Source organism: Pongo pygmaeus, chromosome 20 (genome assembly GCF_028885625.2).
Source record: "Pongo pygmaeus isolate AG05252 chromosome 20, NHGRI_mPonPyg2-v2.0_pri, whole genome shotgun sequence".
Lineage (NCBI taxonomy): Eukaryota > Metazoa > Chordata > Mammalia > Primates > Hominidae > Pongo > Pongo pygmaeus.
In genome coordinates this window covers 40,610,872-40,631,842 of record NC_072393.2, presented here as the reverse complement: position 1 = coordinate 40,631,842, position 20,971 = coordinate 40,610,872, and the positions used below count along the sequence as shown (strand labels likewise).

Sequence of the window (20,971 nt, the reverse complement as noted above, 5' to 3'; positions counted from 1 at the left end):
AAGCCAGTATGCCTTTCCTAACAAGACACCAGACTCTCTAATCTGCCGGTTTGATCACTAAACCACTGTGACTCCATTTCCTTCCCCTCAGACCCCATGAAGACTTTCCCCTCTCCTCATCCCCACTCCGACTCCACAGACTGAAAAGAGTTCACTGGTTCTCTGAAGTGGCATCTGAGCCATTTTTATTGTGAGCTCTGTCTCCATGGCATGTTAATCCACACCAGTGTGTCCATCTCAAACCCGGAGTCCCCGGAGTCAAGGGGCCGCTGTTACGTATGCCTCCCCGTGCAATGCCTCACTTCCAGAGGAGAAGCCAGGCCGGGACTAGGCCCCTTCCTACTGCTTTCCCCCAGTGGCAGAAACTGGGCATAATATTCGTGAGTGGGGATGTCAGATTGGGGGTAGGGGGCCAGAGAGATGCAGAAGGGAAGGAAAAATGATGACGAGCAGATCCCAGGAGGAACACAAGCAGCTGGGGGTGGGGGTGGCCAGTGGCTGTGGTGGGGGTAGGGGGAGATGTGCATGTCAGGGCAGGTATTTAGATGGATTTCTGGGTAGCAAGGAGAATGGAACAGAACGGGAGCAGGAGTTTTGGAGGTTTGGGGTTACCCTCACCGAAAAGACTGGCTCTGAGCCAGGCACAAGGTTCTCTGCAGTGAGTGTGTGTGTGTGCACATGTGAGCAGGAGGAAGCCGTGTGGTGGTGTCTGGGGAAACTCTGGGACTTCCCTGGCCCCCGCTGCCCCCAGAGCCTCCGCCGCAGCCCATCCGGTGTCAGCGCTTGAGGATCACATAGTCCACATTTTCTTGTGCCTGAGGCCGCTCCCCGACCCCAAACTGAATCAGCTCTGAATAATGAATCCCCTCATCTTCTGGAAAATCTGGAATGACGTTCTCATAGTCGCCCTGAGAAAACCACATGGTGGTCAGCCTGACCCCAGTCACCAGCCTCCACCGCTGCTTTTCTCTGCATTCTCTCCTTCATTCCACCCGGGGGTCCAAAAGCCCAGGGGGGCATCCTCGTTTCAGGAAACTGGCTGTGGCCGGCATCCAGGACCTGGAGGTACCTGCCTGGCTCTGACCAGCTCTGCCGGAGCAACCGTCTCCAACACCCAGCCTCTGCTACCACGGATGCCTACCCAAGTCCTTCCTATGTGGGACCCACCGCTGAGGCCAGGCCCCGTCCCCAGCCTTCCACAGCCCCACCCTCCTTACCACCTGGCGCTTGTGCAACACTGAATAAGTGACCGTGTCATCGCAGTCTGGGGGAGGTCTCTGCATCTCTGAGGTCTCTGCATCTCTGAGAGACAGGGCAGATAGACGACCATGCATGAAGCATCTCCCAGGAACTCTCCTGCCTCTCAACACCCAGAGCCCCCAACAGCACCCCAACCTCAGCCCCTTATGTAAAACCTGTGGCCTCCCCAGTGCCCAAAGCTCACAGTAGGAGCTCGTGCAAATGTGCGTGGAGGGAGTAGGTGTGGGTGTGTATCACGAGGTCTTGACCTTTGTGATAAGAACGGACTGGGCATGTGTGCTGCTGACTTGAAGGAGCAGGTCCACTTCCGGAGACTGGCCCTTACCCAGAGGCTTGTTGCCGAGCGGGAATGAGGCAGTGCATGTATCAGGGTGCCTGGCATGGGCCTGGCACAAAGAGGGCAGGCGGGACAAGAGCTTTTCCTCCCGCCTCCCTCCCAGGGTGCAGGGTCACCCTCCTGGTACCCTCAGTACCCAGTTCGTGGTATGTTCGTCTCGGGAAAGCGCAGGGTGGCGTAGCTAATGCCATCTTCCATCATTGGATTGTAGCATCCCAGGGAGTGGGGGCCTTCAGAGAGGGGGGCCCTTCTAACCTGGGAGGGAGACGAGGGTGAAGTGCTAACCACCTGTTCCCCAACCCTCATCCCCTTCCCTGGCCTCTGACAGCCCAGGTCTCCTCAGAGGACATTTTATCCCCTTCCTTCACCTTGTTTCCCCACTCAGCTTCACAGTCTGCCTCATGCCTACCCTTTTTTTTTTTTTTTTTTTTGAGGCAGAGTCTCAGTCTGTCGCCCAGGCTGGAGTGCAATGGTGCGATCTTGGCTCACTGCAACCTCTGCCTCCCAGGTTCAAGCGATTCTCCTGCCTCAGCCTCCCGAGTAGCTGGAATTACAGGCATGCACCACCATGCCTGGCTAATTTTTAAAATATTTTTTGTAGAGACAGGGTTTCACCATGTTGGCTACGCTGGTCTCGAACTCCTGACCTCAGGTGGTCCACCTGCCTCACTTTCCCAAAGTGCTGGGATTACAGGCATGAGCCACCGTGCCCAGCCCCATCCTACCTTTTTATTCCTCACAAAGAAGCTCTGGCCACTGGAATTCTCCTGAAGCCCCTGCTGGCTCTGTGTCCTCTTCCAACTGAGAAATAAAGGCACATGTGTGAGGCTCAGGGACTCCACAGGCTGGAGGCTTCGAGATGGAGCAACTGGACACGGGCCTCTGCCAAAGGAGAGAGGAGGTGGTAGGGGGTGGCAGGAGCTCACCGTCGCTGGAGCTTGAACCCACAGATTGCCAGGATGAGGATGGCCAGGCAGGACCCGAGTCCCACAGCCACTCGCCTGCCGATGGTCTCTGGGCTATCTGGGTGGAGAAAGGAGAGACCTTAATCAACTGAGGGGCCAGCTCTCCCTGGCAGCCTTTGCCTGGAAGGCATCCTGGACTACTCTCTGCAGCCAGACTCGTCCGTCTCCCTGCATGCATACAGGGGTGCAGAGGAAGAGGGTGACAATGGCTCCTGCTTGCTCTGGGCCTCCCTTTAGGAATAAGGCACTAATTCTCCTGAGGAGCTTCTTTTCCCACAGACGTGGCACGCCCAGAGCCTGTGACCCGCACCCGCATAAATGGGTGCAGCTCTTCACGGCAGTATAGCTGTGTGATCAGCTCTGAAAGTGCACCTGTCTTCCACCCAGCAATTCCACATGGGAATGCATCTTGCAACTGTCCTTGCAGGCGTGCCCAAAACAAGAGGCTGCAGACCTAGGCCCTGGAGAGGGCACTGAGAGGAGGATGTATGCAACCTTCATACACGAGGAATCCATGGCCCCAGGAAAAAGAGGAGGCCCTCAGGCTGTCTGCAAAGGGGACAACCAGGGAACAATGGTTTTATACGATGGGATGTGTCTGTTACATTTCCAGAGAACATGTTTCAGATGTTTTCCTTTGGCCTTCGGCCTTGCTGGTATGGTTCCCTAGATTGACTGATTGATTGATTGAGACAGAGTCTCGCTCTTTCACCCAGGCTGGAGCGCAGTGGTGAGATCTTGGCTCACTGCAACCTCCGCCTCCCAGGTTCAAGCGATTCTCCTGCCTCAGCTTCTCAAGTAGTTGGGACTACGGGTGCGCACCACCACACCCAGCTAATTTTTGTATTTTTAGTAGAGATGCGGTTTCACCATTGGCCAGGCTGGTCTGGAACTCCTGGCCTCAAGTGATCCATCCACCTTGTGGCCTCCCAAAGTGCTTGTGGCCACCCACTTTGGCCTCCCAAAGTGCTGGGATTACAGGCGTGAGCCACTGTGCCTGGTCAGGTTCCCTCAATTTAAGGCCATGTTTCCAATTAATCTGAAAAAGTACAATAAATTAATTATGTTCCCTATGCTTCCAGACTCTTTTTTGTTGTTGTTATTGTTTTGTTTGTTTGTTTTTAAAATTTTTTTGGTATTTTTTGTAGAGATGAGATCTTGCTATGAGGTATGGGCTATGTTGCCCAGGCTGGTCTCGAACTCCTGAGCTCAAGTGATCCTCCCACCTCGGCCTCTCAAAGTGTTGGGATTACAGGCATGAACCACCATGCCCAGCCTCCAGACTTTAGACACTCTGTGTATGCATAGATACAGAACAATGTCCAAACAGTATTATTACATGGAAAACAGCAAAGAAAATTCCCGGGCAAAGTGTGAGCTCTGCCTCGTCTGTGTCATGAGGAAGGGTGTATAGGCACAGACCTCTGTGTGTGAATTGTGCACGTGAAAAATACCCCTGGAGGAGTTGGGAAGACTGTGTGCAGTGAGGACCTTTGGTGGGGATGAGAGTTCTCGGGGATCAAGAGTAAGCCGCATCTGTCTTTCCACTATTTACCCTTTCATGCTTACATTTTATTTTTTTACCAGGTGCTTGTATGAACTGTTTAAAAACCACTCAAGTTTACTACTGTGGAGGCCGAGACAGGAGTATCACTTGAGCCTAGGGGGTCGAGGCTGCAGGAGCTGAGATTGTGCCACTGCACTCCAACCTGTGCAACAGGGTGAGACCCTGTCTCAAAAAAAAAAAAAAAAAAAAAATTCGGCCGGGTGCGGTGGCTCACGCCTGTAATCCCAACACTTTGGGAGGCCGAGGCAAGCGGATCATGAGGTCAGGAGATTGAGACCACGGTGAAACCCCGTCTCTACTAAAAATACAAAAAATTAGCCGGGCGTGGTGGCAGGCGCCTGTATTCCCAGCTACTTGGGGAGCTGAGGCAGGAGAATGGCGTGAACCCGGGAGGCGGAGCTTGCAGTGAGCCGAGATCGCGCCACTGCACTCCAGCCTGGGTGACAGATCGAGACTCCGTCTCAAAAAAAAAAAAAAAAAAAGCATTTATGTTTTAAAAGATAAAAACAAGGAGCCTGTCAGGGCTGAGAGAGACAGAGTAGTCAGAGAGAGAGAGTCTGGGTCCCCTACAGGGACCCAGTAGGAGCTCAGAACTTCTGGAAGGTGGAGCAGCCTAAGAGGGGACCCCCTAGAGGGAGGCAGGAGAGACTGCAGGGGAGGTAGAAAAAGAGAGACTGGTGACGCAGGACAAGATGATGCCAGCACAGTGGCAGATGGCCTGGAGCAAGGGGTGTGAATGGGAAAGGGGACAGTGAGGTGGGGAAGAAGGGGCCAGCTGGTCTGGAAGGCTTTTCGGGAAGTCACAGGAGCAGACAGGGCCAGAGAGGAGCCTGAGAGGAAATAGGGAGAGGCACAGTGGCTCATGGCTCCAATCCCAGGGCTTTGGGAAGCTGAGGCAGAAGGGTCACTTGAGGTCAGGAGTTTGAAACCAGCCTGGTCAACATAGTAAGACCCCTCTACAAAATAGTAAAATACTACAACATAGTAAGACCCCTCTACAAAAATGTAAAAATTAGCCGGATATGGTGGTGCATGTCTATAGTCCCAGCTACTCAGGAGGCTGAGGCGAAAGGATTGCTTGAGCCCAGGAATTGGAGGCTGCAGTGAGGTGTCATTATGCCACTGCACTCCAGCCTGGGAGACAGAGTAAGACCTTGTCTCTATAAGAAGAAGAAGAAGGAAAGAGAAGGAGAAGAAAGAGGAGGAGGAGGAGGAGGAGAAAGCAGAAGAAGAAGGAGGAGGAAGAGGAGGAGGAGGGGAAGAAGAGGAAGAGGAAAAGAAAGAGAGAAAGGAAGGAAGGAAGGAAGGGAGGACTGACCACCCCCAAGAAGAACAAGAGCAGGAAGAGGCCTTACAGTAGACGGTGAGGGTGCTGAGAGGAGAATGGCCCTTGCCCACACTGTTGGTCCCCTGGCACCAGTAGGCACCCGAGTGCTGGACCTTCACCGGCTCCAATCTCAGCTTCTGGCTGTGGTAGGGGAGGCTTCGGTTATTCCAGTCAAACCAGGTGTAGTGGGAGACGGGAGGGTTGGCGTCACTCTCACAGGTCAGGGTTGCACTCTTCCCCTCCATCACTTGGTCCCCCGGGCTCATGAACACACGCAGCCTCCTGGGTGCATCTGCATGGCGGGCAGGGGGAGGGGGCGTGAAGTCACTACCAGGCAGGCCACTGGTCCCCGCTCTGCTCCACTCCCAGCCTCCGGCCCTCACTCACACAGCACTTTGAGTGTCCAGGCCTTGGACGCCGTCTGTCCTATGGAGTTGTTCACCCAGCAGCTGTAACTCCCAGCATCTTCTGGGGAGATGGAGTCAAAATTCAGCTGGCTTTCTTTCCCCAGAAGGCTGCCATTTTTCTCCCAGAAGAACTGGACTTCTTTGGGGTGGCTGCTTGAGAAGTCACATTGGAGGCTGACCGAGTTCCCAGAGTGAATCTCGGAAAGGGGCTTGATTTTCCGGACCCTCACATCTCGGGGGGCATCTGGAGGGCAAGGGTCCCAAGCTGATCTCTCCACTCCCTGTCCCTTTTGCTGTCCCCAGGCCTCCCCTCCCCTAGGACCTGAGGCTGAGCTCCTGTCCCTCAATTCTGTTGAAGACACTGGCCCAGGCTCCGGCCTCGTTGCCTTCATCCCCTCATCCCAGCCGGGCCACCTCCCAGATCCCCCTACCTAGCCCAGGGACTCACAGTGGACATTCAGGGCGACAGGGGAGGCCCACGAGCACCAACTGTTACAAGCTGCGCAGGCGATGGTTGTGTTGTCCCAGCCAACGTTTTGGATCTTCAGCACCCCAAGCGATGGCTCCTCCCAGGTGCTGCGGGGTTTCCATTCATACCGGGTAACACGGGGGTTACTGGAATTGTAGTTACAGGAAAGGGTCACCGTGTCTCCTTCTCGAATTGGCGTGGGGTTTTGAATCACCGTGATCACCTTCTTGGGAGGATCTGGAAGAAAACTGGAGAGGTGAGTAAAGAAAAGCCAGCTGTCCATAGTACCCCTTCCCTCCTGCTGTTTCTTCTCCCGCTACCTGTCCCGGGCATCTGCACAGGTCCTAAATTAATCAAAGGGGGCTTGTGCATCCTTCCTGCATCTGTGTGAGAACAGAAACCCTGCCCTGGCTCTCTGGCCTGGCTGTGGTTTGGTGCAGGGGTTCAGGGCACAGCGCTGAAGCCAGACGGCTGCCGAGAGGTGCATGGGCATGGGCTGTGGGTCTCAGTTTACGCGTCTGTCAAATGGGGTCCTGAGGCCAGGCGTAGTGGCTCACGCTGGTAATCTCAGCACTTTGGGAGGCGGAGGCGGGCGGATCACCTGAGGTCAGGAGTTCAAGACCAGCCTTGCCAACACAGCAAAACCCTGTCTCTACTAAAAATTTTAAAAATTAGCTATGCATGGTGGTGCATGTCTGTAGTCCCAGCTACTCAGGAGGTTAAGGCAAGCGAATCACTTGAACCCGGGAGGTGGAGGTTGCAGTGAGCCGAGATCAAGCCACTGCACTCCAGCCTGGGCATCAGAGGGAGACTCCATCTCAAAAACAAGAGGCAGTGGGGGGTGGGTGGGGGGTGAGTCCTGAGAGCTCCTAACCTCCTGGGAATTGTTTCAAGAAGGAAATGAGATGACGCCCTTAGAGCAGAGTGTGGCGTGTGGCAAACACTCCACAAACATCGCTGCGGCTGCTGTGGTCGCGCATCCAGCTGTCTGAGATGCTCAGGATTTGGACACCCCTGTCCCGTTAGCACATATGACATCTCAGGGTCCAAGGATCAAGCTTATGTGTTCTTTTTGTCCTGTGCTCTACATGGTAACAAGATTCACTGTGTTAAAGAGGGTCTCACAATGGAGAGGTAATGAGACAGTTTGCCCCAGTTCTCGTTAAAAATTTCAAGACCTCTTTCAAGACTCAGCCACCGCCTAGGGACACTAAGTCTCTGCGTCCCTCATGGAGTCCTGGTATCTTGCAGTTAATTATTCTTTCTTTTTGGAGACAGAGTCTCACTCTATCCCCCAGGCTAGGGTGCAGTGACATGATCTCAGCTCACTGCAACCTCTGCCTCCTGGGTTCAAGCGATTCTCCTGCCTCAGCCTCCTGGGTAGCTGGAATTTCAGGTGCCCACCACCATGCCCGGCTAATCTGTTGTATTTTTAGTAAAGACAGGGTTTCAACATGTTGGCCAGGCTGGTCTCGAACTCCTGAGCTCATGTGATCCACCCACCTTGGCTTCCCAAAGTGCTAGGATTACAGGCATAAGCCACTGTGCCTGGCCAATCCATTCTTTCTTCTGAGACAAGGTCTCACTCAGTCACCCAGGCTGGAGTGCAGTGGCATGATCACAGGCTCACTGCAGCCTCAACTTCCAGGCTCAGGTGATCCTCCCACCTCAGCCTCCTGGGTAGCTGAGACTACAGGCATGCATGACCATGCCAGGCTAATTTTTTTGTAGAGATGGGGTTTTGCCATGTTGCCCAGGCGGGGCTTGAACTCCTGGCCTCAAGCGAGCTGCCCGCCTTGGCCTCCCAAAGTGCTGGGATTACAAGTGTGAGCCACTGTGCCCAGCTCACACCTATAATCCCAGTCCCGGCATTTTCTTTTTCTTTTTGAGACCCAGGTCTTGCTCTGTTACCCAGGCTGGAGTGCAGTAGCAGGAACATAGCTCTGTCTGCAGCCTTCACCTCCTGGGCTCAAGTGATTCTCCCTCCTCAGCCTCCCCAGTAGCTGGGACCACAGGCACGCACCACCATGCTCAGTTAATTTTTGTATTTTTTTGTAGAGATGGTATCTCGCTGTGTGGCCCAGGCTGGTTTCAAACTCCTGGGTTCAAGAGACCCTCCTGCCTCAGCCTCCTAAAGAGCTGGGATTGCAGGCGTGAGCCACTGCACCTGGCCTCATTCATTCAACAAGCATCTACAGGCCGGGCGCGGTGGCTCACGCCTCTAATCCCAGCACTTTGGGAGGCTGAGGCGGGTGGATCACGAGGTCAGGAGATCGAGACCATCCTGGCTAACACGGTGAAATCCCATCTCTACTAAAAGTACAAATAATTAGCCGGGCGTGGTGGCAGGCGCCTGTAGTCCCAGCTACTCAGGAGGCTGAGACAGGAGAATGGCGTGAACCCGGGAAGGCGGAGCTTGCAGTGAGCCGAGACTGTGCCACTGCACTCCAGCCTGGGAGACAGAGGGAACTCCGTCTCAAAAACAAAAACAAAAAAAAACAACAAAAAAAACCCAGGCATCTACCGAGCACCCTCCATGAGCCAGGCCCTATGCCAGGAGCTGAGACAGCAGCTGTGAAGCTGTGAACAGCAACAAAGTCCTTGCCCTGAGAAGTTTACATGTCAGGAGACCCTGACTGCTCCTTGCTCTTGACTCCAGGACCCCGGAATGCCCTGCACCCCATCTGCCTTCTCCGTTCCCTGTGTCCATCTTCTCTCCCTAGAACCAGAGGCTCCGTGGCTACTCACACTGGACATCCAGCTCAGCTCCCGGGCCCCTCTGTCCAGTACCAAGAATGTTTTCTGCCACACAGGAATACGTCCCAGCGTGCCAGGGGAGGATCTTTGGGATGTGGAATTTCTCCTCTGTCCTTCCCTGCATTTCTTTCCCATTGTGGTACCACGTGTAATTTGTTGGAAGAGGATTGGCCAGTGATGTGCAAAGAAACTTGACTTCACTTCCCTCCACAGCCGGTGACTGGAGGATCTGAACCGTGGAAGGTTCCGGGACATCTGGAAGAGGGGGCAGAGGCGGGTGGAGGGGTGAGGAGAGCACCCCCAACCTGTGCACATGGCCCCGAGAGCCCCCGTGGCTCCCCTCTCCAGGTCCACCCCTGCTACCTCCCTGCCTGGCCCATCCCCAGCTCTGAGGGGCTCACGCTGCACTTGCAGGAGCACTTCTTCCGACCTTCCCGGGCCCACGTCATTGGAGACCTGACAGCAGTACTTCCCACTCTGGTCCTTGGTCACTTCTTGCAGGGTTAGCATGAGTGCATTCTGCTTCTTCAGCGGGGTCCCATCCTTGAGCCAGGATACCGTCGTGTACTTCGGGTTGCTGCTGCTGACCTCGCAGTTCATGGTCACAGAGTCCCCCTCCCTCACTATGGCATCACTGGGATTGACCTCGATCTTCAACTTCGGGGTGTCTGGAGGAGCAGAGGGGCAGTCGGGGAGGGGGCAGGGAATTCTCAAGGGCGGAGGGTGTGGAAAGTGCTTTTATTCCGACAAAGTGGTGGCCTGCCGGTCCCTTCGCCCAGGTGTTGGTCACGGCCTCCTAACTCGGCTCTCAGCTTCCCCCTCCCACTTCCTCTACTTGTTGATCTCCACCAGCAGCACGCAGGGTTCCTAACACCATCCACCAGACCTCGCCAATCCTGCTGGAAACCACGCCCAAACCCTCACCTCAGCCCTCGGGATCCAGAGTCCTGCTCCATCTGCTGCATCCTGTCCTACCATGTGGCCCTCAGGGGCAGTGAACTTCAGCCTCTGAGGTCCTCCCACCCAGCTCCTGCCTCAAAGCTTTGAACCTGCTCTTCTCTTTCCCTGAAATCCTCCTCTCGAAAATATTTGCCGGCCTCAGCCACTCCCTCCGTTCCAGTCAGCTTAAGTGCTCACCTTCTTTTTTTTTTTTTTTTTTTTTGAGATGGAGTCTCGCTCTGTCACCCAGGCTGGAGTGCAGTGGTGCGATCTCAGCTCACTGCAAGCTCCGCCTCCCGGGTTCACGCCATTCTCCTGCCTCAGCCTCCCAAGTAGCTGGGACCACAGGCGCCCGCCACCACGCCCGGCTAATTTTTTGTATTTTTACTAGAGACGGGGTTTCACCATGTTAGCCAGGATGGTCTCGATCTCCTGACCTTGTGATCCGCCCGCCTCGGCCTTCCAAAGTGCTAGGATTACAGGCGTGAGCCACCATGCCTGGCCTAAGTGCTCACCTTCTTAGAGAGGTCTCTCTCCATCACTCACCTCTCCCGGCCTTATTTTTTTCCTAACACACATATCATTACCTACAATAGTGTTGTATATTTCTTTGTTAACATTGCTTTGTTCCAGATTCTAATGTCTTGGCTCATGCTCTGTATTTCTTTGTTAATCCGTTTGTTGTCTGTCTCTTTCACTGCAGTGCCAGCTCCGTGTGGGGCAAGAGCTTTGCTCACTGCTGCACCCTGCCCACCGCCCCATGACCCCCATTGGCAGCCATAATAAGGCCTGGTACCTAGTAGGTTCATGATACGTATTTATTGAATGAATGAGGCACAAGATAACGATGCAAAAAAAATTCCCACCAAGAGGGGAACAAAAAGACCTAACCAGATAATCCCCAATTCATGTCATGGCTTGAGGATGGATCATTTTATTCTGTTAGGCTAGAGCAAATCTTTTTCCTGAAACACCGGGGCTGACAAGGCAGTGTGACCAGGGCTAGAGGACGCCACCGTCTGTGCAGGCTTCCCCGTGCCCTGGGTGCATGCCCCCTGTGGGGCTGAGAAGAAGGTAACACAGACCTTGCCCTGGGGAGAAGGTGACACAGGCCTTGCCCTGGGGAGAAGGCGACACAGATCTTGCCCTTCCCACAGGCATGTCGGGGAGACTCACGCTTCACGTTCAGCTGCACCGTGTCATTGGAGAGGAACTTCCCATCCGCATCGTGAAGCTGGCAGGTCACAATCTTCCCATGGTGACTCCACTGTGGGGAGAACTTGAGCTCGCTCCGGGTGAAGACAGACTTGGTGGCCAAGGAGGTCGAGTTGACAGCAGCCTGCCCCACTGGAACCCCCTCTAGGAACCACTGCAATTGGATCGGATACCCATAGCAGGAGAAATTCAGCAAGCAGGTCAGAGTGACTTCCTGGGACTCTTGAATTTCTGGAGGGAGCTGGATATGAGGTGGAAAAGGCCTTTCTGCAAAAGAACAGAGCCCATGCTGGAGCCTGAGGGACTGAGGACGTGAGCGTACACCTGGCTTTAGATGTCCTGTCCCAAATCACCCCTCAGGAACCCCTTGCCACTTCATTCTACCTCTCTCCAGTCCTGCTTTTTTTTGTTTGTTTGTTTGTTTGTTTGTTTTTTGAGATGGAGTTTCCCTCTGTCACCCAGGCTGGAGTGCAGTGGTGCGATCTTGGCTCGCTGTAACCTCTACCTCCCCAGTTCAAGTGATCCTCTTGCCTCAGCCTCCCAAGTAGCTGGGATTACAGGTGCCCACCACCACACCCAGCTAATTTTTTGTATTTCTAGTAGATACGGGGTTTCACCATGTTGGCCAGGCTGGTCTTGAACTCCTGACCTCAAGTGATCCTCCCGCCTTGGTCTCCCAAAGTGCTGGGATTACAGGTGTAAGCCACGACACCCGGCCTCTTTTTTTTCTTTAGAGGCAGGGTCTTGCTTTGTCACCCAGGCTGGAGTGCAGTCACGCAATCCTAGCTCACTGTAGCCTCAACCTCCTAGGCTCAAGCAATCCTCTCACCTTAGCCCCCTGAGTAACTGGGACTACAGGCATGTGCCACCATACCTAGTTAGTTTTTTAAACACTTTGTAGAGACAGGGTCTTGCCATGTTACCCAGGCTGGTCTCAAACTCCTGGGCTCAAACGATCCTCCGACCTCAGCCTCCCAAAGTGCTGGGGTTACAGGCGGGAACCACTGCACCCAACTCAGTCCTGCTTTTCTCCACTTTGAATCACTTTCGCTCACCCGAAATCCCCTCTGAAAGGCCTTGACCACACTGAACCTCCTTGGGAACTGTAATCTACTCTTCTTTCATGCTCATTGCCGGATGTCTGCTTTCTGAATGATTGCAAAGTTCTATTCCCACCACCTCTTTTTCTTTTTTTTTTTTTTTTTTTGAGACAGAGTCTCGCTCTGTCGCCCAGACTGGAGTGCAGTGGCGTGATCTCGGCTCACTGCAAGCTCCACCTTCCGGGTTCACGCCATTCTCCTGTCTCAGCCTCCCAAGTAGCTGGGACCACAGGCGCCCGCCACCACGCCTGGCTAACTTTTTGCATTTTTAGTACAGACAGGGTTTCACCGTGTTAGCCAGGATGGTCTCGATCTCCTGACCTCGTGATCCGCCTGCCTCGGCCTCCCAAAGTTCTGGGATTACAGGTGTGAGCCACCATGCCTGGCCTATTCCCACCACCTCTAAGTGAATTTTATCAGTTTAGTTCACGGACTTTTCAGCTTTGACAAACTTGTGTTACTTTCATGGCTTCCTTCAGTATTGCAGCCATCCAAGCACCGCATTCCTTTAGTGGGGTGGGTCTGTGTGCACCCAGCCTCAGCTCTCCCCAAGGCTGGACCACCTCCTTCAGACAGCGGGGTCTGAAGTTGCATTGCTCACCCCAAACTTAAGGCTTCTCAGAACTGCCCACCCAGGAAACGGTGTGGAACAGAGTGCCCACACTCCCTATGGCAGGGGCTCCCCACACCTGTGTTTGATGGGTCAAAGCCACCCCTACATGTGCAGTGCTATAACTGAACCTATGTTATAAAAATTATAAGATGATCGTTTTACTTCTTTTCTTTTCTCTTTGTCCTTTCCTTCCTCCATGCATGATTAGTTACATTTGGTCATTTCAGTAGCGGGTAACCACTAATTCACTAATAATTGTTTAACTTACATCCTGACTCCCTGGCAGCTGCCTGCAAGATAAATGAACTTGTCTCTCTTTCAAAGAACAATGATCCTTAGATCACACAGACCTCCTTGATGACATCCAGAAATTTGATGAGCCAAGGGGCAAAACAGCTTTGACAATTTACTTTACTCGTAAAAGCCCCCAGTAACGCTCAAAGTCAGGTCAGATTTGAGAGTTTCTCTCTTCTGTCCCCTCGATTTGGCTAAATTAAATAATCCTTTCTCAGCTTCTAAGCACTGATGTGTCAGTGTTTGGCTGACTACGCATCGGGAGCTCAAACCTGGCCTTTGGGGTTCGACAACAGTGTCATCTAACCTTGAAGAGCTCATGAGAATTTGCCATGAACATTAACACACTGAGAGATTTCACTGGAAAATCTAGATTTCCATCGTCTCTTGAAAAATCAGAAGATCAGGGTGCGGTGACTCATGCCTGTAATCCCAATGCTTTGAGAGGTTGAAGCAGGAAGATTGCTTGAGGCCAGGAGTTCAAGACCAGCCCGGGCAACATAGCAAGACCCATTTCTACAACAAATTAAAAAGTTAGCTGGGCATAGTGGCATGCACCTGCGATCCTAGCTACTTTGGAGGTGGGAGGATTGCTTGAACCCGGGAGATCAAGGCTGCAGTGAGCTGAGATCGTGCCACTGCACTCCAGCCTGGGTGATGACAGTGCGAGACCCTGTCTCATAAAAAGGGAAAGGAAGGGGAAGGGGAAAAGAAGAGGAAAAAAAGTAAAACAAACATTTTATGATTTTTATAACACAGGCTCAGTTATTGCACTGCACATGTAGAGGTGGATTTGATCCATCAAACACAGGTCTGGGGCCTCTGCCCTAAGGAGTGTGGTTACTCCGTTCCACACCCGGTTTCCTCTATAAGGAGCTCTGAGCAGCCCTAAGTTTGGGGTGAGCGATGCAGCTTCAGACCCCGCTGTCTGAAGGGGGTGGTCCAGCCTGGGGGAGAGCTGAGGCTGGTTACATGCAGACCCACCCCACTAAAGGAATGCGGTGCTTGGATGGTTCCAGTACTAAGGCCAAACACGAGTTTGTCACAAAAGCTGAAAAATACATGGTGAGAAAGAAAGAGAGAAAGATCAGAAGATCCGACCACTTTGGAATCCAGGTCCCAGAGGGGCAGGAACTGAGGGTCAGATGGGACATCCGAGGTCCTGCAGCTCTGTCTAGTGCTGCTGCATCGCCATCGTCATCCGCTGGCGTCCCCTGCCTGAGCTCTGCAGGAAGCTCGGTTTGTGAGCTCTGTGCCAGGAGTCAGGTATTTCCTGCCTCTCACTCACCCCTGCCTAGAGCAGAGGACCCGCTCCCCGAAGGCCTTACCAGAGACATTGAGGTGTATTCGTTCCATCCATTTCTCAGTCTTGGACTCCATTCTCAGCCCCAGCTGACCACTGTCATTGACGTGCACCGGGTGGATACTCAGTGTGCAGTTCTTACTCTTGTCTCCCAGGAATTGCACCCTTTTCTGCTCAGAAGGAACCTCCCCATCCTTTGTGCTTTCATAGAGTCTGGTCCCGTCAAACTTCGAGGTGTTCTTGTTATACTCAGGATTGTGGAACAGGATGAAGCTTTCCAGGGCACCATCTAGGGCTCTGTAGGTGCAGGGGATCCAGACGCAGGCCCCCTCCCAGGCGTAGAGGGTTTCAGGGTGCTCAAAAGCCCATTTACTTGAGTCAGAGAAAGCCAAGTATTCTAAAACTCACCACAGTGATCAGAAAGCATTACTGAGGGGGCATGAGAGCCTTCTTTTAAAAATTATTCTTTATTTTAAAATTTGTTTAATTTTTTATTCTTTTTAGAGATAGGGGTCTTGCTATGTTGTCCAAGCTGGCCTTGAACTCCTGACCTCAAGTGATCCTCCCACCTCAGCTTCACAAAGTGCTGAGATTTCAGGCATGAGCCACTGCACCCATCAGAGAGCTTTCCAAAGACTAAAGAATTCCCTCTGAAGATAGTGGGAGAAATACAGAAATACACAAAGACAGCAGGATGCAATGAGAGAAGTGTATGTATATATGGGAAACATATATATTTGTATGTACATTTATCTATACACACTGCTGCCCCCACCCTACCCTATGTTGACACCTCTCTGCCCGGGTCTTTCCTCCTCCTCCAGTGCCCACTGACATCCCAGAACCCCAGTACTAGCCCAGGCCACAGTCCTTACCCAGGAGCAGGAGCCAGGGGCCGAGGAGATGCATGGTGTCGTGTCTGGGTGGAAGCCTGAGCAGGGGAGAGTTTGTCTTTGAGCCACCTGGCCACTTACTTCTTCCACGTGGCTTTTCTTGCTCACCCACTGAGCTCCAACCCTTCTCCTGGATCCAGGAGGACCGGGTCTAGTTGCATTACGGGGATGTGGCATTTGGGATGCTCACGGAGTTCTTTCTTTTTTTTTTTTTTTGAGACAGAGTCTTGCTCTGTCTCCCAGGCTAGAGTGCAGTAGTGTGATCTCCACTCACTGCAACCTCTGCTTCCCAGGCTCAAGTGTTTCTCTGGCCTCAGCCTCCCAAGTAGCTGGGTAAAGGCAGGTGCCACCACGCCTGGCTGATTTTTGTATTTTCAGTAGAGATGGGGTTTCACCATGTTGGCCAGGCTGGTCTTGAACTCCTGATCTCAGGTGATCTGCCAGCCTCGGCCTCCCAAAGTGCTGGCACTACAGGTGTGAGCCACCACTCCCGGCCGGGAGTTTTTTCTGAGTATGCTGCGCCTCTCCTTCAAACTGAGAGCCCTGTGGGGGCAGCCTCTCTCTCTTCCTAGAACTCCTTCCTTTCTTCCTTCCTTCCTCCCTTGCCTCCTTTTTCCCATCCATCCATTCATCCATCTCTAATTTTATAAACTTCCTGCCTGGCTCGCAGGCTTTGAGTGGCACCAGACCACTGAGTGCTTTGAATGCCAGGCCCCGGGTAACATGGAGCTCTCTCTGGTGCTGCTCATCAAGGATTATACTCAGGGACAGACATGGTCAAAACTTGGTTTGAAAGACCAGGTAAAAAGGAGTTCTAAAACCAGTAACAAAGTATGGGTGAGCCAGGCGCAGTGGCTCACACCTATAATCCCAATACTTTGGGATGCCAAGGCAGGCAGATCACTTGAGATCAGGAGTTCAAGACCAGCCTGGCCAACATGGCAAAACCCCATCTTTACTAAAAATGCAAAAAATTAGCCAGGTGTGGTAGCGTACACCTGTAATCCCAGATACTCAGGAGGCTGAGGCAGGAGAATTGCTTGAACCCGGGAAGTAGAGGTTGGAGTGAGCCGAGATCATGCCACTGCACTCCAGCCTGGGCAACAGGGCAAGACCCTGTCTCAAAAAAATAAAAAATAAGTAAACTAAGAATATACAGAGCTGGTCAAACAAAACCTATCTGTGGGTTAGGTTCTGCAACTGTTGCCCGTCTTTCTGTCTTTCTCTGCAATGAGCTTGTCCTCCACCAACCCTGACCTCTGCATAGAGTTATATTTACATAGAGTTAAATTTAAGTCCCAATTTACATGATCATGGCCCTCCATGCTGGCCCCCGGGGACCCCGAAGGATGTGACAGCAGAGTGTGTCTCCGGTCTCAGCACCAACCCAAGCCCCTCCTACTCACCTGCCAACATTTCCCACGCATCAATGTTCCTCTCTCTGTCTATCTCCTCGGGCCACATGGCTCATGCCAAGGGCTGCTGGGTGTCTGTTCATGGGCGTGGGGAAAGCTAAGCTGCTTGCCAACAGCAGGAAGGGGGTCTGGCCTGGCCTAAGAATGTATTCGGGGTGCAGGGTCTGAAGCTGAGGCAGGTTCCCCAGGCAGAGCTGACATCAGCCCTGCAGGTACTCATCATGTCACATGCAAAAAACGTCTTCAAGGTCACATACACTTGAGAAAGGCAGGGTTAAAGAGTTAAGTAAGATTCTTTTTTTTCTTTTGAGACAGAGTCTCATTCTTCTGTTGCCCAGGCTGGAGTGCAGTGGTGTGATCTCAGTTCACTGCATCCTCTGCCTCCAGGGTTCAAGTGATTCTCCTGCCTCAGCCTCCTGAGTAGCTGGGACTATAGGCATGTGCCACCACACCCATCTGATTTGTTTGTTTGTTTGTTTGTTTTAGTAGAGATGGGGTTTCACCATGTTGGCCAGGCTGGTTTCAAACTCCTGACCTCAGGTGATCCCCCAACTTGGCCTCCCAAAGTGCTGAGATGACAGACGTGAGCCACCGCACCTGGCTTAAGTAAGATTCTTTACTGCAGGACTTTGAAAACCTTTTAGTAAACTCTATCTACACCATTAATCTCTAGACATGGGGATTAGAATATAGTATAATACATTGTCCATACTTCTTTGGCCATGGGATCTATTTTACATGTTCCATAAAAAACTTAGCAGGGTTGCAGAGCCAGTGTTCTTTGAAATCCCCTTAAGGTTACCTAAGGGGTAACAAGGGCTGTGGCAAGGACTAGACTCCGTTCCCTGCAGCCAACACTTGCCTCCAGGAGCCAGGCCATTGTCCCTCCTCTGCCAGCACCCTCCAGCCACACCCTGCTCTGGGATGGGCTGGAGCATCCCAGCATGAGTGGGAGATGGGTGCCTCCAGAGCAGGGCTGTGTGCTGCCTCAAGGAGCTCCAGGAGTCTCTGGAGCACAGGAGTAGGGCCCCAGGCCCGGGAATTGGAAGGCTGAGGGTGGGGTGGAGGTTAGGGACGCAGTTATTACGCACAGAGGCTCAGGACAGGGCCATGCTGTCCAGACCTCCCCAGTCCAGGCCTGTTGAGGGCCTTGCAGAACCTCGGGGCCGACCTCCCTGGCTCCTTCTTCCCTCCTGGGCATCCAATAACCTACCCTACTCTCAGAAGACTCAGCAGGCCTAGCAAGGAGGATGCTCAAGACAGGGGTCTGTCTACAACCTGTTGTAACACTGGTAAGAGAGAGCCAGGGAGGTCCCCGCTGTGTTCCCAGCTCTGGGAGGTATGCCTTGCCCATAACTGCTGTTCCATAATAACTTGCTTGTTGAATGCAAAATAAAAGCAAAATGGTTTTTACCTGTTTCCGCGTGTCTTCCCTCTTCAGGGACCCTGGCAGCATCTGAGAGAAAAAGGAGAAGTACAGTAAAGTCTCTGGTGACAGAGGTTTCCCCTCCATGGCCACACCCCCTGCCTCTCTATGGCTCTGAGGGGGACCAAGCAGTACCGTGATCTGGGGAGTGGGGAAAAGAGATGCGGGCTCGGAGTCAGATCGGAAGACTCGAATATGTATGAGCAGTTCTTCCTTTCAGTGTGTGGGTTTGCGATATCAGATCAGTTTCAGAACGGGCTCCTCCACAACTCCCCCTCTACCCAGCTCTCAGGAAATGCGAATGACTCAAGCCAAGCAGAACTGCAGCCTGCTGAAAAAGGCACAGGCCTACCTGAAAGTATTTGTAGTTTAGTGACACCATCCAGTTATAACCATTTCCATTCTTTTCATCATAGGCATAAATGGTGGGGAATCTGACCACCTACACTGAAGCGCCCAGGGGTTGAGGGAGGAGCACATAGATATTGAGGAGGAAAAAGATATCTCGGCCGGGCGTGGTGGCTCATGCCTGGAATCCCAACACTTTGGGAGGCTGAGGCGGGTGAATCACTTGAGGTCAGGAGTTTGAGACCAGCCTGGCCAACATGGTGAAATTCCGTCTCTACTAAAAATACAAAAGCTGAGTGTGTTGGCAGGCGCCTGTAGTCCCAGCTACTCAGGAGGCTGAGGCAGGAGAATCACTTGAGCCCAGGAGGCAGAGGCTGCAGTGAGAAGAGATCGCACCACTACACTCCAGCCTGGGTGACAGAGTGAGACTCTGTCTCAAAAAAAAAAAGAAAGAAAGAAAGAAAAAGAAAAGATATCTTGTAGGACTGGGCGTGGTGGCTCACGCCTGCAATCCTAGCGCTTTGCGTGGCCAAGGCAGGTGGATTGCCTGAGCTCAGGAGTTCAAGACCAGCTTGGCAATATAGTGAAACCCCATCTCTACTAAAAAAAAAAAATCCAAAAATTAGCTGGGTGTGGTGGCGGGTGCCTGTGGTCCCAGCTACTCAGGAGGCTAAGGCAGGAGAATCACTTAAGCCCGAGAGGCTGAGGTTGCTGTGAGCAGATCACGCTGTTGCACTCCAGCCTGGGTGACAGAGCCAGATCCTGTCTCAAAAAAACAAAAAAACAAAAAAGATATCTTGTAGGAAGTGTTATTGAATGGAGAGTCTTTAGGCTGAAACCTCATCACCTTTATAATCTTGTAGCCAGCGAGTGTCTCAGGAGCAGAACAGCCAGCAGTGGAAGCCATGCACATCCTACAGATGAAGAGGGATGCGCTGAGATGTCTTCACTCCAGCACCACTGCTCTCTATGGGCACCTGGCCATAGGGAGGGAAACAGAGAGAGGGAAGAACACCTTCTTCCAAAAGCACCGATGGGGCTGGGTGTGGTGACTTACGCCTGTAATACGCTTTGGGAGAGTGAGGCAAGAGGATCACTTAAGGCCAGAAGTTTGAGACCAATCTGAACAACATAGCAAAACTCTGTGCAGCTAGTCAACAAAAGCAAAAAATGAAAAGTAGCTGGGCATGGTGGCACGTGCCTGTGGTCCAAGCTACTTGGGAGGCTGAAGCAGGAGGACCGCTTGAGCCTGGGAGTTCAAGGCTGCAGTAAGCCATGATAGCACCACTGCACTCCAGCCCAGGCAACAAAGTAAGACCTTGTCTCAGTAAATAATAAATAAATAAAATGAACAAAAAGCAGTGATGTTCTGGAAAGATGGAGTAGATGTATTTATTTATTCTGCCAAGTATAACTGAAAACCTTGAACGTGACAAGACAAGCATAAGAAGACTGAAAGATGGAGAGAAGCAGACTGGTTAGGGACCTCGGGACTTAAGGAATGGTGGTGAATTCCCTGGGATTTCTCTTTGCCTCCCATATCTCAGGCTGAATACTGGAGAAGCCAAAAACTGAAAATGCCAAGGGGCACAAACAAGAAAAAGTCCCAGCAAAACAAGTTCTAGCAAAACTATGCTTTTCTAGCCAAAGAATGAGGAAAGGGGCATCCTAGAAAGACAGAGCTCTTTTAGTCCATACCTGCTCTGCTCCAGCCAAGTTCCATCATCACCCTTGTCAGCAAAGGCTGGATGGAAAACCTAGACATTCACCTTCACCAGGCTGTAACAAAGAACCCTAGGCCACTCCCATACTCAGCCAGAGTGATGCCAGAGTTGGAGCTGGGACCTTCATCCCCACTGGGATCACCCTCCCCCGATGTGACGTTGGTGGAAACCATGTGGGCAGCCTGGACATCCACTGCCACCCCAATGCAGAAATGAGGCATTCCCCCCACCCCCATTGGAGTAGTGTCAAAGGGGGCCTAGTGGAGAGTTGGGACTTTCACCACCACTCAGTGGTAACAAGCGCCCCCCTCTCTCTGCCACACACAGTGCCAATGAAAGCCACACAGGGTCAATGAAAGCCACACAGGGAGCAGTAATGAAGCAACTCTCCCACTCCCAGCCAGGGAGTTGTCATGGATTCCTAGTGGGGAACCTGAACTTCTACCCTTACCTAACAATAACATGGAGGCCTCATCTCTCCCAACCCCCCAGGTTCAGGAAAGGCTGAAGGGAGAACCTGGACTTTCATCCCTGTCTGGAAGCAATGAGGCAGTGCCCCACTTTATTTCGCTGGAGCAGTATAAAGGGAAGCCCACTAAAACAAAAGATTTA

General features: G+C 52.5%; 1 protein-coding gene across 4 annotated transcripts; it reads right to left on the bottom strand.

Annotated features, from left to right (window-relative positions):
- Positions 1-166: 166 nt before the first annotated feature.
- On the bottom strand, positions 167-19,614 carry CD22 (CD22 molecule). 4 transcript variants are annotated; one of them, XM_054462149.1, is made up of 15 exons: positions 19,483-19,614; positions 18,276-18,317; positions 15,429-15,484; positions 14,579-14,950; positions 11,205-11,510; positions 9,491-9,757; positions 9,081-9,344; positions 6,312-6,569; positions 5,844-6,107; positions 5,485-5,748; positions 2,524-2,620; positions 2,323-2,398; positions 1,734-1,852; positions 1,218-1,302; positions 167-908 (listed from the first exon to the last, which is right to left on the bottom strand). In XM_054462149.1, the coding sequence occupies exons 3-15, from the start codon at positions 15,460-15,462 to the stop codon at positions 777-779; spliced, it is 2,538 nt and encodes an 845-aa protein (XP_054318124.1). In that variant the 5' UTR covers positions 15,463-15,484; positions 18,276-18,317; positions 19,483-19,614; the 3' UTR covers positions 167-776. The 4 variants fall into 4 exon arrangements, with proteins under 4 accessions (XP_054318124.1, XP_054318125.1, XP_063513615.1 ...); XM_054462150.1 differs by lacking the exons at positions 15,429-15,484; positions 19,483-19,614 and having other exon boundaries at positions 14,579-14,956; positions 18,276-18,310; XM_063657545.1 differs by lacking the exons at positions 15,429-15,484; positions 19,483-19,614 and having other exon boundaries at positions 14,579-15,203; positions 18,276-18,286.
- Between the last annotated feature and the right edge of the window lie 1,357 nt (positions 19,615-20,971).